The sequence below is a fragment of the Cetorhinus maximus genome, chromosome 3 (genome assembly GCF_964194155.1).
Source record: "Cetorhinus maximus chromosome 3, sCetMax3.hap1.1, whole genome shotgun sequence".
Lineage (NCBI taxonomy): Eukaryota > Metazoa > Chordata > Chondrichthyes > Lamniformes > Cetorhinidae > Cetorhinus > Cetorhinus maximus.
Genome location: NC_135881.1, coordinates 74109580 through 74127358, shown reverse-complemented (window position 1 = coordinate 74127358; position 17779 = coordinate 74109580). Strand labels below are relative to the sequence as shown.

Here is a 17779-nt window from a genome sequence, read left to right as displayed (position 1 = left end):
GTATAAGATAACCTAACTTTATATTTAGGTCATAGATGGGGAGTTTCTTGAGCAGTCAAAGGATCATGGCTTTCCATAGAAGTAAAAGCAACTTTCATTTACAACAGAAGTGGGGAACACCAAATGAAGGCACTTTGTGTTTTATTGCTTGGGTTTCTTTTCCCTCAATTTTCACACATGTCATTCTGGTTTGCAGAAACTTAAAATTGGTGAATAATTTGCAATTACAGGTTGGACGTCCAAAATCCGGCTACCAAAAGCCAGAATTGTTCGAAAACTGGACACTTTTGAAATGGCGCGCTGGTCTAGTTCCCGTGCTCCCAGTCAACATGAACAGCCGTTGACCCCAACTGACCGGAACACCCCAAACTCCACCCATGCACTGTTAATACTGTTGTTGTTTGTTCCCATACAATTTTCTTATTCATTGAATTTGGCCTAGGATAGTCTGATTTTACCGTCCAAAATCTGTGAATATCCGAAATCCGGCATGGTCTTGGTTCTGGGGGTGCTGGATGTCCAAGTTGTGGTAGGTGGGAAATCTGTCACTGCTCCTTTCATCTGAACAGAGCCTGCCTGTCCTCAACCTTCTACCACATCAGTTCAATCAATGTAAGGAAGATGTAATTGTTAAAAGGAACCACACAAAGGTCAAGAGTGGTCTGTTTGCCGATGATTTCACATTGTTCAATTCCACTCGCAATTCCTTAGATAATCTCAGATAATGAAGTGCTCCATGCCCAAATGCAGCAAAACCTGAACTGGACAATATCCAGGCTTGGCCTGAGAAGAGGCAAATAACACTCACACCACGCCCTGTTCTAGGAAAAGATCATCGCCAACAAGAGAGAGTCTTACCACCTCCATTGACATTCATTGGTATCACCGTCACTAAATTTCCCAACATCAACATCCTGGATGTTACCATTGACCAGGAACTTTAAGTGATCAGCCACATAAATACGGTGGCTACAGGAGTAGGTCAGAGGTAGGAATTCTGTGGTGAGTGACTCACATTCTGACTCCCCAAAGCCTGTCCACCATCTACAAGACACAAATCAGGAGTGTGATGGAATACTCTCCACTTGCCTGGTTGAGTGCAGCTTCAACAATGTCCAAGAAGCTGAACACCATCCAGGACAAAGCAGCCCATTCGATTGACACTCTATACACCACCTTGAACATTCACTCTCTCTACCTCCAGCAAACAGTGGTAGCAGTGTTTACCATCTACAAGGTGCACTACAACAACTGGCCAAGGCTTCTTTGACCTTTACCACCTAGAAAGACAAGCGCATGGAAACATCACATCCTCCAATTTCCTCTTCAAGTTACACACCATCCTGTCTTGAAAGTGTATCACCATTCCTTCATTGTGACTGGGTCCAAATTCTGAAACTCTCTCTCTAACATCATTGTAGGAGGACCTACATATGGACTGTAGCATTTCAGGAATTCAGCTCACCACCTCTTTTCCAAGGGCAACTAAGGATGAGCACTTCTGGAAAAATCAAAAACATAAACGCATTGAAAACAATGCACACTGTACCAGATAAAACATTTGGTGGGTCAAGCACTTGCTACAGATGCCAACATAGTGTGATGTTTGGAGACCTAATTCCCTCATGAATATGCATCAACCCTTTACAATTTAACATTTTTGTAGACGAGTTCTCTGCTCTTTGTATCTAACACTTTTGTACCAATCAACATTCAAACACATTAATCATCAGGACATATGTTACAGGATGTAAAACAGCTCTGAAGCATCTGCGGTGACTGTAGTGATTGATTCCAACTGCTGCAGTTTCAGGCCTGTCAGTATTTGCACTACCCCACACGAGGTACTAACAGAAACAAGCAGCTCACATTTCCCCTGTGATTACTTTGATCTTTTTTTCCATTCTGTTTCCAAGCCTATGGTTGTACTATTTTTCTTGATGACCTATCACTGACTTTTGGTAATTAACAAGGTTTTATTGAGTTCTTCACATGATCATGGATTATTTTTATAGAATAAAGGTTTGGGAAAATAAAGATAAAAGTGCTGTTAATTACGTCAAATGATCAAATGAAAGATCACAACAGCCGCAAGCAAAGGATCTTGTGAGAATCCAGCTGATGTTTCCAGGACATTTTAACTGTAATAATCATGTCTGAGGGAACAAAATATCTGGATGTTATGCTTGGAGTAGTGCCAAGGGTTTCTAAAGCTAGCTTTGTTTTTACAAATATATATCTGATAACTGTACAAACCTGTATTTGGTTGTGAGATCTCTGCAGTCACCTCATCTTCAGATCTGTCTGTTGCAATTGTCCTTTGGATGTTCTGATACCTGTTATCAAATCAGAATGAGAATGAAATGCTGAACGCCTAACTAAGTAATGTGTTATATCGTGGAGTGAGATGAGAAATAGTGTAACTGCAGTAACAGCTTGGGACATTGCCATGGCAACATTGCTAGCATTGTAAATCATAGATAACGCTGGTGACCTGAAACAGTAACCATCATAGAAATATATTTTTCCGGTCACTGTATAAGTTATTTCTCTTGTCCTTGGCAGGCTGGGGACATGCTCCCAGAACTCTGCTTTTACCATTTTTGATTCAATTATTAAGGGGTGCACAACAGCAGTGCAGATTTACATTCTGTCTCATTCCCCTCTCGCTCTTCTAGAAAGTTCTTCACCTCTTCAAAACTCCCTTCAGTTCATTCTGGTAATTCACTGTGTGGAATCAGTTCCTACCATTCAATTGCAAGCTGTGTTAGAATGCCTTCATATTGTGCCTGCCGGTTTCAGATAGGCAGTATCTTGTTTACAACACAGGGCTACATATATGCCAAACAGCCGAAGCAGCATGTTATAGACAGAGCTGAGCAATCCCATAACCAACAGATCAGGTCAAAGCTCTGCAGTCCTGATTGTCCACCAGTCGTGAATGGCGGGGATGGTCGGGTGAGAGGGGGGTGGAAATTAAACACAAATTAGACATTAAATAGGACAAGGCTCTTTCAATGACCCCTTCCTCAATGATGGGGGAGCCCAGCATATCAGTGCAAAAAACAAGGCTGAAACATTTGCAATCATCTTCAGCCAGATGTGGTGAGTGGATTGCTCCTTGACATTCCCATGATCAACATCCTGGGGTTAGCATTGACCAGAAACTGAATGTGACCAGCTATCTAAATACTGTGGCAACAAGAGCATACTGAAGCTGGGAATTCTGATTAATTAGCTCACTTCCCCAAAGCCAGTCCACCATCTACAAAGCACAGGTCTCTCCACTTGCCTGGACCTACAGCTTCAACAACACTCAAGAAGCTGGACACCAGCCAGGACAAAGCAGCCAGTTTGATTGGCACCATCCACCACCACCACCACCTTAAACTACATACAAGATGTACTGCAGCAACTCACCAAGATTTCTTCCACAGCACCTTTGAAACCCCTGCCCTCTACCACCTAGAAGGACAAGGGCAGTAGACGCATGAGAACTACACCACCTGCAAGTTCCCCTCCGAGTCCCATACTATCCTGACTTGGAACCATATCACCATTCCTTCACTATTGCTGGGTCAAAATCATGGGACTTCCTCCCTGACAGCTCTGAGGGTGTGTGTACCCCATTCAGATGGACTGTAGCAGTTCAAGAAGGTAGCTCTCAAGAGCAATTAAGCATGGGTGACAAATGTTGGCCTTGCCAGTGACACTCAAGAACAAAAAAAAAATTACCTAGCTCTGGATTAAACTCCCACAGCTCATATAGGTGTGCAGAGCAGTTCCTGGATTGTAATTTTTAAACGTATTTGTGAACAAGGGCATGAGTGTTTGGATACTCAACAACAACTGTGCATTAAACATAGTAAAACATCCCAAGTTGCTAACAGCAATTTTTTCAAATAAAATTTGACTCCAAATCACAAAAGGAGATATTAAGGCAGGTGACCAAAGGTTTGGTCAAAGAGCAAGATTTTAAGGAGTGTCTCAAAGGAGAAGACAAGCCTGAAAGGTATAGGAAAGGATTTGCACAGTTCAGAGAATTACGCATAATGATGTCCATCAGTACCAGGGACCACTCTTTAAATCCAGTTTGACATCACACTGGAGTAATATTTCATATAATGCCAAAGTCAAACACTCTGAGGTAAGCTCTCCCTCCTCTCCAAGAACTCAGGCCACAAACCAATTGAGAAGTTATGCTGAGTTCTGCTGTAGTACGTTACACCTATAATAACACGATTGACATACAATAAACATTAATGTAGCAATAGGGGAAAATTCACCAATTACATGTGAAGGGAGTATCAGTTGGAGATAGAACTACAAAATGTAGAATTTATTCTCAAATCCCTCTCAATGCAAGTCCCTGCTGGGATTCATGAATTTACCCGATTGTGTCATCATTGATATCTGGAATACCAATTTCATTTGTTGAAGATTTAAGTGCTCATAAAATTTCTTACCAGTGAAGGATAGTAATTGACCCATTACTGATCTATTCAGTTCACATTCAACAGTATGTTCTGGTTCATATGTTTCAAAAAGACAGTCCCTGTATGTGTTTCAAAGAGAAGCCTTTGGATATGTTTCAACAAAACAGCTCCTCGTTCAACAGTATGTGCGTGTGCTTTATATTTCAAACATCAAAATGTAAGTAAAAAGACTGGAATACATCTATTTTGTGGAATGGGATGAGATGGTTGAAGGAATGATATGAACTGGAAGAAACTCAGGTGTCCTATTTACTCTAATAAAGTGAGAGTGAGAGTCTTTATGTATGTACTTCCCCTCTTGGTACATGTATTTTTTGTCTTCACTGATTTCACACTTACAGTTGAAATCCAGGTCATCTTTACCAAGCAGTCTTTTGATCATTGATCCCTGAGGTTAGATTTAAGCAGGAATCATCAGAAGTGTAAGGCAGTGAGAATTGACGGTCCCTAAAGCACAGGATTTTCAAAAATTGAGTCCAAGTCATTCCCACCCACATTCAGGGGGGTAAATAATGTTTTGCTCCTCATTTTCTTTCATCTCCAGAGATTCAAGCTTAGATCAACCACAGGGCCTTGCAACGAAGGCCACATGTCACTTCCAAGGAGAATGAGCTTTGGACTTTTCCACTGAAATAAAGCCTTTTCTTTCTCAAAGAGATTGAATACTTAAAGACCTAGTAATTAATTGAAACATTGCCAAGCTGTTGAGTGGCATCCATAACCTTCAGTTTTTCCCTTGAAGTTTCAAACAATGCTTGCTCATAATATAAATGAGTTGAGAAGTTCTGAAGTACGAGGGAGCTGAAGTAAGAAACACAATTGGTGTTGAACCATGAAACAAAAACAGAAAATGCTGGAAAAACTCAGCAGGTCTAACAGCATCTGTGGAGAGAAAGACAGAGTTAATGTTTCGATTTTATTTTGGTGTTAAACCATGCCATGGTTTCTGGCTGTGTTGCTGCTGGTGGAAAGTCAGCTCCCTAACAAGTATCCCCAGGTAATTCCTCTAAGCTAGCACTCTGATGATATTGGCCAAGATATTATCACTCAGGGTCTTTCTAAGGGCTTTTGCATTTTTGCAGTGATTTGAAATCCATTGCAGCACATTCCCTATATACAGGATATGCAAACTCTGTGAATGAGACAGGCTATGGTGTATCTGCCTAACCAATCAGATTGAAGAGTCCCCACTGAGGCACACAGAGACTGAACCAACCTGTGTAAGTTAGAATAATTGATTCAATGCCAAAACATGTATAACAAGTGAAATGAAGAGAGGAAAGAAAGGTGGAATTAGAAGGAAGATAAGAGACAGAAAAACTTTATAAAAATTGACATTTTTTAGATCTCCAACAAGTTAAAATCTTAAGAATTGAAACTTCATACTTGTAAAATATAATTTTCTGTGCCAGAGAAGTTGTGAGTAATTAAAATCTATCACGCCATTAAAATATTATATACACTTAAATGGACAAGTCCCACCATTTTCTGGCAGGTTTAGTGTGTATCTGTCACATAAATACAGCATTCTTTCACTGTTCCATATGTTTCACCGCTGAGTCCCTCAGTGAGAGACCGAAACAGCAAGGCAATTCAAATAACTTCCTGACTGTCACATTTAACTGTGCATGCATGATCATTAGAAGTTATCCAATCTACGCTTTGATAATGGTGAGTGCTGATAGCATCACCATAAATTTTACTGCAAAATTTGGGCCATTACTTGGCATTTAGTCTTTTTTTTTAAGGAAGCAAATATAGAAATGTACCGAACAAAAGAATTTAAGAGTTAAAATAATTTTCTACAGTTCCTTTCTTTTAAAGAAGGTGTTAATTTATTTTTGAGTTCCATATTGAACTCACCGCTTGGCCTGTCATTTCTAACATTCTCATCATACATCTAACTGATTTCTCACTAGGATTGAAACAAATGAGGATGATTCAATTTCCCCTAATTAAAATTGATGGATAGAACATTATGGACTATGCGCCATAACTTCCTGTGATGCATTTCCTTTGAGTGCCAGTCCCCAGTGTGAGCACAGGAGTAGGAAATTGGCCTTCGTATATCTATTTTTCTTTAAATAGCTTAATATGCTATACACAAGTACACATCTAGGGTCACAATATATTATTTGTGCATTCATAACCCATTGATTATCCTTATCTGTGTACATATTCTGCCTATCTTATATCTTGTAGAGTGACATATTCACTAGTAACCTTGTTATATCTATAGGTTAGAAAACTCACTTAAGACTCTAAGACCAGATTTTTGTCCCCAGGTGAGTGGGATTCACCAAGTCAGGAGATTTCCCAGCTCTGTGAACCTGACCTTTAAAATTGTCTGCCTGCAGGTCGGATTTTCAGTCGCTGTGGCGGGGGGCGATGGGGGGGGGGTGTGGGGGTGTGGGGGTGTGGGGGTGGGGTGGAGGGGGTGGGGGGATGTGTGTGCATGGGCGCAAGGCCTGCCTCTGTGCCTCTGTGGTCCGGCACTATGTTTAAGCAAGTAAAAAATAATAAAACAACAAAGAACATCATTTCAAATCTCGCCTCTCCCACACACCCCCTATGCTGCATCCATGCCAACCTGTACCAACCCATGCCCCCCACTCACTCCCCTAGCCCCTCACACTGCTTTGCCAAATTAGTGCCCTTCTACCCACCCCACTGCCCCCATGCCCCCTATGCCGATGACCCACCCACCACCCATTGTCCTCACCCCTTCCTTGCCAACTCAATTAGTATCCTTGGACAGTTCCTTGACAGGATTGACACTTCTTGGACAGGTTCGACAGGTTTGACACTTTCTGGACAGTTTTGACAGGCTTGACAGCTCTTTAACAGTTCCTTAGCAGCTGGACAATACCTTGATAGCTGGTTTGTTCTTTGATAGTTCCTTAACAGTTCCACGACACCTGGATAGTTCCTTGACAGCTAGACAGCTCCTTTACAACTGGACTACTCTTTAACAGTTTCTTGACAACTGGACAGTTCCTTGACAGCTTTTTGATAGCTTAATAGTTCCAATAAGTTAATGTGTAAAAATCGCATAATCATGTTCACTTTTAACAGTCCCAAAGGATGCCTTACCTCTCCCAAAGGTGTCCCGGGACCTTATCTGAAGGGGCATCTTACCTCTCTAAAAGGTTACCCTGGCAATCCAAACACATTTGCCAATTTCAGACCTCCTCTTATCTGTTCCAATCTGCACACTCTGGGCTCCACGCTCCTGTTCTTCCAAGACCCCACTTCAGTGGAGACAGCTGGTGATTTAAATGACCAGCTGCCTCCACAGATCGTTCATGCATGAACCCTGGCCCAACTCCAGTCCTGCCCCTGTGAAGATGAGAAATGCCAAGTTCAGGGGCAGGTTGGTCATTTCCGGGATTTTTGCCATGATGGAGAAATTCCGGGCCTAAGTTAAACCAAAGTTTTACAATATTCCTTTATTAACCACAAAGCAAAGCCTTAATTGTACTCAAATACCATAAAAAATTTTCTCGGAGATATGTTCACTGCCTTCTTCCTCAGTCTCTGCACTGAGCAACCTCTCATCATTGACAATTGCAAACTCCATCTCAGTTCATTGTGCTCACTTTCTCTCTAAGTTCACTAACCTCCTATCCTCCCTTAATCTCTCCCTCCACAAAAATAACCAATGCATATCCACCCTTTTGACTTTGCCATCTCACATGGCCTCACTACTCCCATCATGAAAGGAAAATCATGTCTGACAAATCTGTTGGTGTTTTTTGAGAATGTTACTTGTAGCATAGATAAAGGGGAACCTGCGGATGTGGTGTATTTGGACTTTCAGAAAGTTTTTGATAAAGTGCCACCCAGGAGATCAGTAAACAAAATTAGAGCACTTGGATTGGGGGTAATATATTGACATGGATTGAGAATTGATTAACAGACAACTGAAAACAGAGAGAGGGAATAAATGGGTCATTCTCTGGATGACAAGAGGTGCGCCACAAGGATCAGTACTAGGGCCACAGCTGTCCACAATCTACATAAATGATTTGAATGTGGGAACAAATGTCATATTTCCAAACTTGCTGATGACACAAAACTAAGTGGGAATGTAAATTGTGAGGAAGATGCAAAGAGGCTTCAAGGGGACTTGGACAGGCTATGTGTATGGGCAAGAACATGGGAGGTGAAATATAATGGAAGTAAGTGTGAAGTTATCCACTTTGATAGAAAAACAGAAAGGCAGAGTATTTCTTAAATGGTGAGAGGTTGGGAAGTGTTGATGTCTAAAGGGACCTGGGTTTCCTTGTTCATGAGTCACTAAAAGCTAGCATGCAGGTGCAGCAAGCAATTAGGAAGGCAAATGGTATGATGGCCTTCATCACAAGGGAATTTGAGTTCAGGAGTAAAGCTGTCTTGCTGCAGTTGTATAGAGCCTCAGTGAGACCGTACCTGGAGTATTGTGCACAGTTTTGGTCTCCTTATCTAAGGAAGGTTATACTTGCCGTAGAGGGAATACAATTGAGGTTCACCAGACTAATCCCTGGAATGGCAGGATTGTTTTATGAGGAGAGATTGAGGAGACTGGATCTGTATTCCCTAGAGTTTTTAAGAATGAGGCGTGATCTCATTGAAACTTACAAAATTCTTACAGGGCGTTACAGGGCGGATTTAGATAAGGTGTTTCCCCTGGCTGGTGAGTCTAGAACCAGGAAACACAATCTCAGTATAAGGGGCAGGCCATTTAAGACTGAGATGAGGAGGAATTTCTTCACTCAGAGGGTGGTAAGTCTTTGGAATTCTCTGCTCCAGAGAGCCATGGAAATGCAATCATTGAGCAGGTTCAAGACAGAAATCGATAGATTTCTGGATGCTAACAACATTAAGGAATATGGGATAGCCAAGAAAGTGGCGTTGAGATAGATGATCAGCCATGATCTAACTGAATGGTGGAGTAGGCTTGATGGGCTGAATGCCCTACTCCTGAAGCTATGTTCTATCCTATATCAATTACAGATAAGACCATCTCTGATCATTTCCTTGCATCACTCTCCACCCACATCCCTCTTCCCCTTCCCAACACTTCTGTGCCCACCCTAGAAAAACAGTGTCCAAATTCACTTAACAACTGCACTCACAAAAGCCCCACTGGGGCTTTGGCCTCTTTGGCCTCCATTCACCACAACATTTCTGCAGCTATTTACCCGGGAGAGAGGCAGAGAGCGAACCTGGTTGGAAAATGCACAGGAGACAGCTGCTTCATCTTAAGCTCTAGAATGCTGGGTTTGAAGAAAAAAACAAAAAGTGACATCACAGGAAAACTGTAAGTTCATTGGTTGGTAAGAAACTGCTATTCGGGATTGTCTTCAAATAGCTGTAAATTATTTTTAAAGAAGTAGCTACTTGGATTTAAGAAACATTAGGAATAGGGTAGTAAATTTAAATCAAGGCCAGTAAAATAAAGTAATATAAGTAAACCAAAGTAAATTAAAGTTAACATAAGGAAAGTAAAGTTAAGACATGGCAGGGCAGCTCGGTTGTGTGGAATGCATGTCCTGTAATATGTGGGAAGTCGTGGGCACTGCTGGTGTCTTAGACAATCACATGTGCAGGCAGTGCAGCCAGCTGCAGAAACTTGAGCTTTGGGTTTCGGAGCTTGAGCAGCAGCTGGAGTCACTGTGGTGCATTCGCGAGGCTGAGAGCTACATGGATAGCACATTCAGAGAGGTGGTCATACCACAGATTAGTAGCATGCAGGCTGAAAAGGAATGGTTAATCATCAGGCAGTCCAAGAGAAACAGACAGGTAGTGCAGGAGTCCCCTGGGGTCCTGCTTGCTAATCAGTTTTCCGTTTTGGATACTGGTGAGGGCATTGGTTCCTCAGAGGAGTGCAGTCAGGGCCAAGTTTGTGACACCATGAGCGGCTCAGCTGTAGGAATGAAGGAAGAAGAAAGGAAGAGCAAAAGTGAGAGGGGATTCATTAGTTAGGGGAACAGACAGGCATTTCTGTGGCCATAGACGTGACTCCAGGATGGTATGTTGCCTCCCTGGTGCCAGGGTTAAGAATGTCACCGAGCAGCTGCAGGGCATTCTTCTAGGGGAAGGTGATCAACCAGAGGTCATGGTCCACATTCGTGCCAATGACTTAGTTAGGAAGGGAGATGTGGCCCTGCGATCAGAATTTAGCTTGGTCAAAAATTAGCAAGTAGGACCTCAAATGTAGTAATCTCTGGATAACTCCAAGTGCCATGTGCAAGTGAGTATGGAAATAGGAGGATAAGGTAGATGAATGCTTGATTGGAAAGATGATGCAGGAAGGAGGGCTTTAGATTCCTGGGACACTGGACTGGCTCTGGGGAAGATGGTACAAGCTGGATGGGTTGCACCTGAACAGAACCGGGACTATGTTCCTTGCAGGATTTTTTGCTAATATTGTTGGGAGGGCTTTAAACTAACTCGGCAGGGGTGTGGGAATGAGGAGAGGATGTTAAAGAGGAATACCAGGGTCCACAAAATACTGGGAGAGACAGGTAGCACTAGAACAGAGAAAATTAAGTTAATAGGTGGAGTCAGAGTAAGGGAGAAAGTCATTGGGCAGAATCTTGCCGTTGGATGGCGGCGGGCCCCACTGGCTTGGCGGCGGGCGGGCAGCCGACCCCCGCCACTAAAACGGGGCCCGCCGCCATTTTGAGTGGTGGGCCAATTAAGGCCCGCCCAGCGGCATCCCCGACAGGAAGCGCTATGCGCTTCCTGTGCGGGGTGGGGGGGGGGGAGGGATTCCCCATCTGTCAAAGAGTGCACTTCTCCCTGAGGCAAAGACCTGTCTCAGGGAAAATACTGACAGTGGTAAAGACTAAAAATAGAAACATTAAAAAATTATTAACATGTCCCCCTCATGAATAAAAAGCGTGCAATTACAGTGTTTGGTGTAGTCTATCGACTGCCAGCTAGTGAGAATGATGTAGAGGAACAAATCTGCAGGGAAATTACAGAGAGATGCAAACATTATAGAATAATTATAATGGAGGACTTTAATTACCTGGATGTAGACTGGGACAATGGTAATGTAAAGGGCGGAGAGGGGCAGGAGTTCCTAGATTGTGTTCAGGAGAATTTCCTACAGCAGTATGGGTCCAGTCGAAAAAGAAAAGACGCACTGTTGGACCTGGTTCTTGGAAATGAGGTGGGCCAAGTAGATCAAGTGTCAGTGGGGGAACATTTAGGAGACAGTGATCATTGCATTGTAAGGTTTAGAATGATGGTAGAAAAGCACAATATGCAGCCCAGAGTAAGAATAATTAGCTGGGGGAGAGCCGGCTTCAAGGGGGCAAAATCGGAGCTAGGTTGAATAGACTAGAACCAAAGGTTGGCGGTAAAAACTGAAGCTGAACAATGGGCTGCCTTCAAAGAAGAGGTGGTTCGAGCACAGTCAAGGTATTCCCTCAAAAGGGAAAAATAGGGAAAACAAATCCAGAGCTCCTTGGATGAAAAAGGAGATAGAAATTAAGATAAAGAAGAAAAGGTGTGCTTATAACAGGTGTCAGGTAGAAAATACAACTGAGAACCAAGCCGAATATAGAAGGTTCAGAGGGAAAGTGAAGAAGGAAATAAGAGAAGCAAAGAGGGACTATGAGAAAAAACTGGCAGCCAACATAAAGGGGAATTCCAAAGTCTTCTATTGGCACATAAACAGTAAGAGAGTGGTAAAAGGAGGAGTAGGGCCGATCAGGGACCAAAAGGGGGATTTACACATGGAGACAGGGGGCACGGCTGAGGTGTTAGATGAATACTTTACATCTGTCTTAACCAAGGAAGAAGATGCTGCCAAGGCCACGGTGACAGATGAGGAAACTCTATCACTAGAAGGGTTCAAAATTGATCAGGAGGAAGTGTTGGATAAACTACCGGTAGGTACTTAAGTTTGACAAGGCACTGGGACTGGATAAGATGCATCCAAGGATATTGAAGGAAGTAAGGGTGGAAATTGCAGGGGCACTGGCCATAATCTTTCAGTCTTCCCTAGACTCAGGGGATGTGCCAGGGGACTGGGGAATTGCAAACATTACGCTTTTGTTCAAAAAAGGTTGTAAGGATAAGCTCAGCAATTACAGACCTGTCAATTTAACTTCAGTGGTGGGGAAGCTTCAATTATTCAGAACAGAATTAGTCGTCACATGGAAAAATGTGGGTTGATTAGGAAGAGTCAGCATGGATTTATAAAGGGGAAATCATGTTTAACTAACTTGCTGGAGTTTTTTGAAGGGGAAACAGGGGGTAGATGAGGGTAATGCTGTTGATGCTGTACATGGACTTTGAAAAGACATTCAATACAGTGCCACACAGCAGACTTGTGAGAAAAGTTATAGCTCATGGAATAAAAGGAACAGTAGCAACGTGGATACAAAATTGGCTGAGTAATAGGAAACAGAGCGGAATGGTCAATGGATATTTTTCAGGCTGGAGGAAGGTTTGTAGTGGAGTTCCCCAGGGGTCGGTATTGGGACCCTTGCTTTTCCTGATATATATTAATGATTTAGATCTAGGTGTGAGGGGACAATTTCAAAGTTTGCGGATGATACAAAACTTGAAAGCATTGTAAACTGTGAGAAGGACAGTGTAGAACTTCAAAAGGACATAGACAAGTTGTTGGAATGGGCAGATAGGTGGCAGATGAAGTTCAATGTGGAGAAGTTTGAGGTGATGCATTTTGGTAGGAAGAACATGGAGAGGCAATATAAAATAACAGATTCAATTCTTAAGAGGGTGCAGGAGCAGAGGGGCCTGGGTGTATATGTGCATAAATCATTGAAGGTGGCAGGACAGGCGGAGAGAGCAGTTAATAAAGCATTCAGTATCCTGAGCTTTATTAATAGGGGCATAGAGTACAAGAGCAGGGAGCTTATGCTGAACTTATTTAAGATACTAGCGGACCTCAGCTGGAGTATTATGTATGGTTCTGGGCACCAGACTATAGGAAGGATGTGAACGCATTGGAGAGAGTGCAGAAGCGGTTTACAAGAATGGCTCCAGGAATGAGAATCTTCAGTTAACAAGATAGTTTGGAGAAGTTGGGACTGTTCTCCTTAGAGAGGAGAAAGCCAAGAGGAGATTTGATAGAGGTGTTCAAAATTATGAGGGGGCTGGAACAAGGAGATAGGGAGAAACTGTGCCCGCTCATAAAAGGATCGAGAATGAGAGGGCACAGATTTAAAGTGATTTGCAAAAGAAGCAAATTTGATGTGAGAAAAAACTATTTCATTCAGCGAGTAGTTTGGGTCTGGGATGCACTGCCTGGAAGTGTGGTGGGGGCAGGTTAGATCGACGCATTCAAGAGGACGATAGATGATTATTTGAATAGAAACAACGTACAAGGTTATGGGGAAAAGGCAGGGCAATGGCACTAAGTCATAATGTTCATTTGGAGAGCCTGTGCAGACCCAATGGGCCGATAATTCTGTGCCGTAATGATTCTGTGATTCTATGATTCTACCGATTTGCTCAATCCACAGAACTCCACTGTTGATGGCCTCATCCCCATTAAAACCATTACTTTCTCTCACCCTGATCAATTATCCAGTATAGCCCTCATTTCCACCTCCTTAAATCCAAGGGGACCACAAAACTGAATGGATATGATGGATAGCGGCTTTAGCCATTCACTTCCAGATCTGGACTACTTAAGATAGTATCAGAATAAAAGCAAAATACTGCAGATGCTGAAGATAACAAATAAAAACAGAAAGTGCTGGAAAAACTCAGCAGGTCTGACAGTCATATTGGACTCTAACGTTGGGTGGAATTGTCCCAGATTTGCTCCAAGTGTGGTAGCGGATGGGTAAAATAATGTTTTCACGCTGTGTTGCCCCAAACCCACCACAATACTTATGTACTCCTGGGAAACACGGTGTTTCCACTGTGGGTGGGCTCTCAATTGCCCACCCACCATCACCTTGCTGCTTCATCACGCCGGGCACCATATTTAAAGTCCAGCCACAAGCACATATCTCAGTGCTTCCAGACCACCCCTGCTGCATGGAAGGCAGGATGGCCCCAAAAGGCAAAAAGACTGCAGCCCCCCCAGCTTTAGCGACGTGTTTGTGGAACGCCTTATGGACACAGTGGAGTCCTGGCTGCAGGATGGGCAGTGGCATCACCAACCCGGCTTGGGAGGAGGTGGCAGCAGTGGTCAGTGCCAATACCCTTCAAAAGAGGACAGCCACCCAGTGCTGCAAGAGGATGAATGATCTCCTCTGTTCCACCAGAGTAAGTCACCCTTCTCATCACTCTCAACTCACACACTCACAAACCCATCACACATCCACAGGGCCCTCACTCACTATCAGCTCAAGAGACATCACTATTCACTCTCTCACACACAACTTCATTGTCCTCATCCCATCCAAAGGACCAGTCACCACCTACACAGGCCAGGCGCACATCATCTGGCCTGACAGGCATCCTGCTTACACTCTCTCCATCTCTATTCATGCAGGACAAGCTGGCACACATGAGAGGGAGTGGTCACAGACCGGTGGAGGAATGCCTAAGATCAAGGTCCTCACAGACTTTGAAAACAGAGCTATCCAGCTGGCCGGCGAGGATCTGGACCATTCCTGTGCTGACAGTGAGGTTGGCGCTGCTCTACCAAGTGAGGATCCAGCAGTGCAACATCCATCAGATAACCATGCTGTGAGTGATGTGTCCTGTTTCACAGGTCACTGCCATGCACTAACTTCTGCAGGCACATCTGGGAAACAGCTAAAAGAGTCCACGACAGCGCTCACCCACACCCTCCACCAGTACAGAGACACACACCTCGGTGGGATGTAGCTTTAGAGTAGCCTCGGGATCACAACCTGGTGAGCACATCACACTGTCTGATCCACAGCAGGCGGTGGCAAGGACTTCAAAGGTCCCCGGCACTTGGGGAATTGCTGGCAGCCAGAAATTTGCTGAGTCCGAGTTAGATGATGAGACTCTGGACTCCACAGTTGTTCCAAGCTTGGGAACATCAGGAAGGGATGTTCGCTGCACTCCTCAGATTGCAAGGCACAATGGAGGAGTCTATCCACCTTCAGACTGAGGTGATAGCGCCAGCATGCCAACGCACCGAGGTCAACACTGGTAGGATGGCAGCCTCCATGGAGCCCTTGGTCCAGGACGTCTCTCCTGCACTGCTGCGCAGGCTCAACTCCATCGCTGATGCCGTAGTTGGCCTCCAACAGTGTGTACGCGAGAGGGGTGCTGGGCAGCTAGATCTCACGCCAGCTACCTCTTCTGCTCACGGAGTCAGCCTGTGGCCCTCGGCCACCCATAGGGAGGAGGATCCGCAGGTGTACAGCCTGGGGTCCTCCACCCAGGTGACTCTGGGAGTGTCCAGCCCTTCCTAGTTCCCTCTTCCTGTGACCTCAGCAGATCCAGCTCTACAAGCCGAGGAGGGTTGCCACTGCCACACAGCAGGACCCCTAAAGCAGGCTGGGGACATCCAACTCTCGGCTCTTCGAAGGACGCCCGCCAAGGTCATCACAGACAGGGCGTTGCAGTCAGCAGGCTGTCTCCACCTCTGCTGTGGATGTCCGGGGAGCACTAAGATGTAGTGGCAGGGTTAGGACAGTGAAGGAGTATTAGCTGCACAACCTGGGCCTGGGTATTAATCACTTGTACATACTGTTCACTATTGTCAATAAACTCCCAAGAATGTCTCCCTGCCTGTGGCTCCTTGTTCTGATGAGCAGTGTTCTTGTCACTCAGATGTGAAACCTTTCTGCACAAGATAAAGGGAGGTGTCTCAGTCCAGGGCCTCTTCCCTGTGCTCTGTGCAACCTCCGGACCAAAGTGATAGTCCGGCCTCACACTCCCTGGAAACATTACTGATGTCTGCACCTCGGCGAGCTTGTCATTGCTGCCAGAATCTGTGGGCAGATGTCACAGAGTTCTCTCATTCTCTCTGTGTGCTCTCAGCGCCTTTAAGATGGGGCTGGCCCCCATCTCTTCAGCTTCTGTGACTAGTGACGCTGTGCTCCTGAACGGCTCAGGTTCTGAAGGTGGACAAAGATCAGCTGCTTCTAAAGTTTCAAGGCTGCATCTCTATGATATGACGCTGATCACAGAGCGCAAGCAAGTTACCCTTGGCCACCCAGGATTCAGACATCCTCACAGCTTGTTAACTCTGTTTCTCTATCCACAGAAGCTGCCAGACCTGTTGAGTTTTTCCAGCACTTTCTGTTTTTAAAACACTATCAGGTCTTTGTTCTGTATTGTCTGCTGACACTGCTCATGATTCCAGGATCATCCTGGAATGCTAAGATAATGCCGGCTTCTTTTCTCTATTACAGAAGATTCTCTTAAACCTCATTCCCCTGTCTCTGCGCCTCACCTCAAACTCCAAGTGTGAGGAACTCATGAACTTCTTTGTCACTAAAATTAAGGCTATCTAATCAGCTGCCTCTGCCACTTCCTTTCCTTCCCCTAACTCATCTGACCAAATTTCCTCTAAAGTTTCCTCTATGCAGGAGTCCTGAACTCATATCTTTCTGTAATTTCTCTCTTATCTCATGCTCTCACTGAGCTCATCTGGTCCATTTTCTTGTCCCTTGATCCTTTCCACCTGAAACTGCTGATCACACAACTTCCATCCCTGGCTCCCATGTTAGCTGTTATTGTTAATGGTTCTCTCTATTTAGGTACAGCCCCCCTCTCCTTCAAATCTGCCATCAGCACTCCCTCCTCAAAAAATCCCTTGATGCCATCGTCGCTGTAAACTACTGTCCTATCTTCAACCTCCCTTTCTTCTCCAAAGTCAATAAATGTGTCGTTGCCTCTCAAATGTGTGCCTGCCTTTCCCAGAACTCTGCATTAGAATCCCTCCAATCAGGTTTCTGCCCTTGCCACAAAATCAAAGTCACAAATGATATCATATGTGGCTGTGACAAAGATAAACGATTACTCTTAGTCCTTCTCTACCTGTCTGCAGCCTTTGACACAGTCGACTTGTCATCCTCCTCAAATGCCTCTCCATTTGTTGTCCTGCTGGGTGGGACTGCTGTCACCTGTTCCATTTTTATTTATCCAGTTATCTTCAGAGTATCACCTGCAAAGGTTTCTATTCCTGCTCTTGCACTTTTAACTCTGGTGTACCCCAAGGGTCTATTCTTGGTCTTCTCCTATTTCTCAGCTACATGTTGGCTCTTGGCGACATCGTCCAAAAACACAGTTTCAAATTCCACATGTACATTGATGCCACCCTGCTCTACCTCACCACCAACTCTTTTACCCCTCCACTGTCTCTGAATTGTCAGGCTGCT

At 44.3% G+C, this 17779-nt stretch overlaps 1 protein-coding gene across 1 annotated transcript in view; it reads right to left on the bottom strand.

Annotated features, from left to right (window-relative positions):
- The window catches only part of LOC144678727 (E3 ubiquitin-protein ligase HECW1-like), a 676338-nt gene that overhangs the window by 185481 nt on the left and 473078 nt on the right, over positions 1–17779 (bottom strand). Inside the window, exon 12 of the mRNA XM_078538571.1 lies at positions 2257–2336. Coding sequence (XP_078394697.1) covers positions 2257–2336 — 80 coding nt within the window. The remainder of the gene's footprint in view (positions 1–2256; positions 2337–17779) is intronic.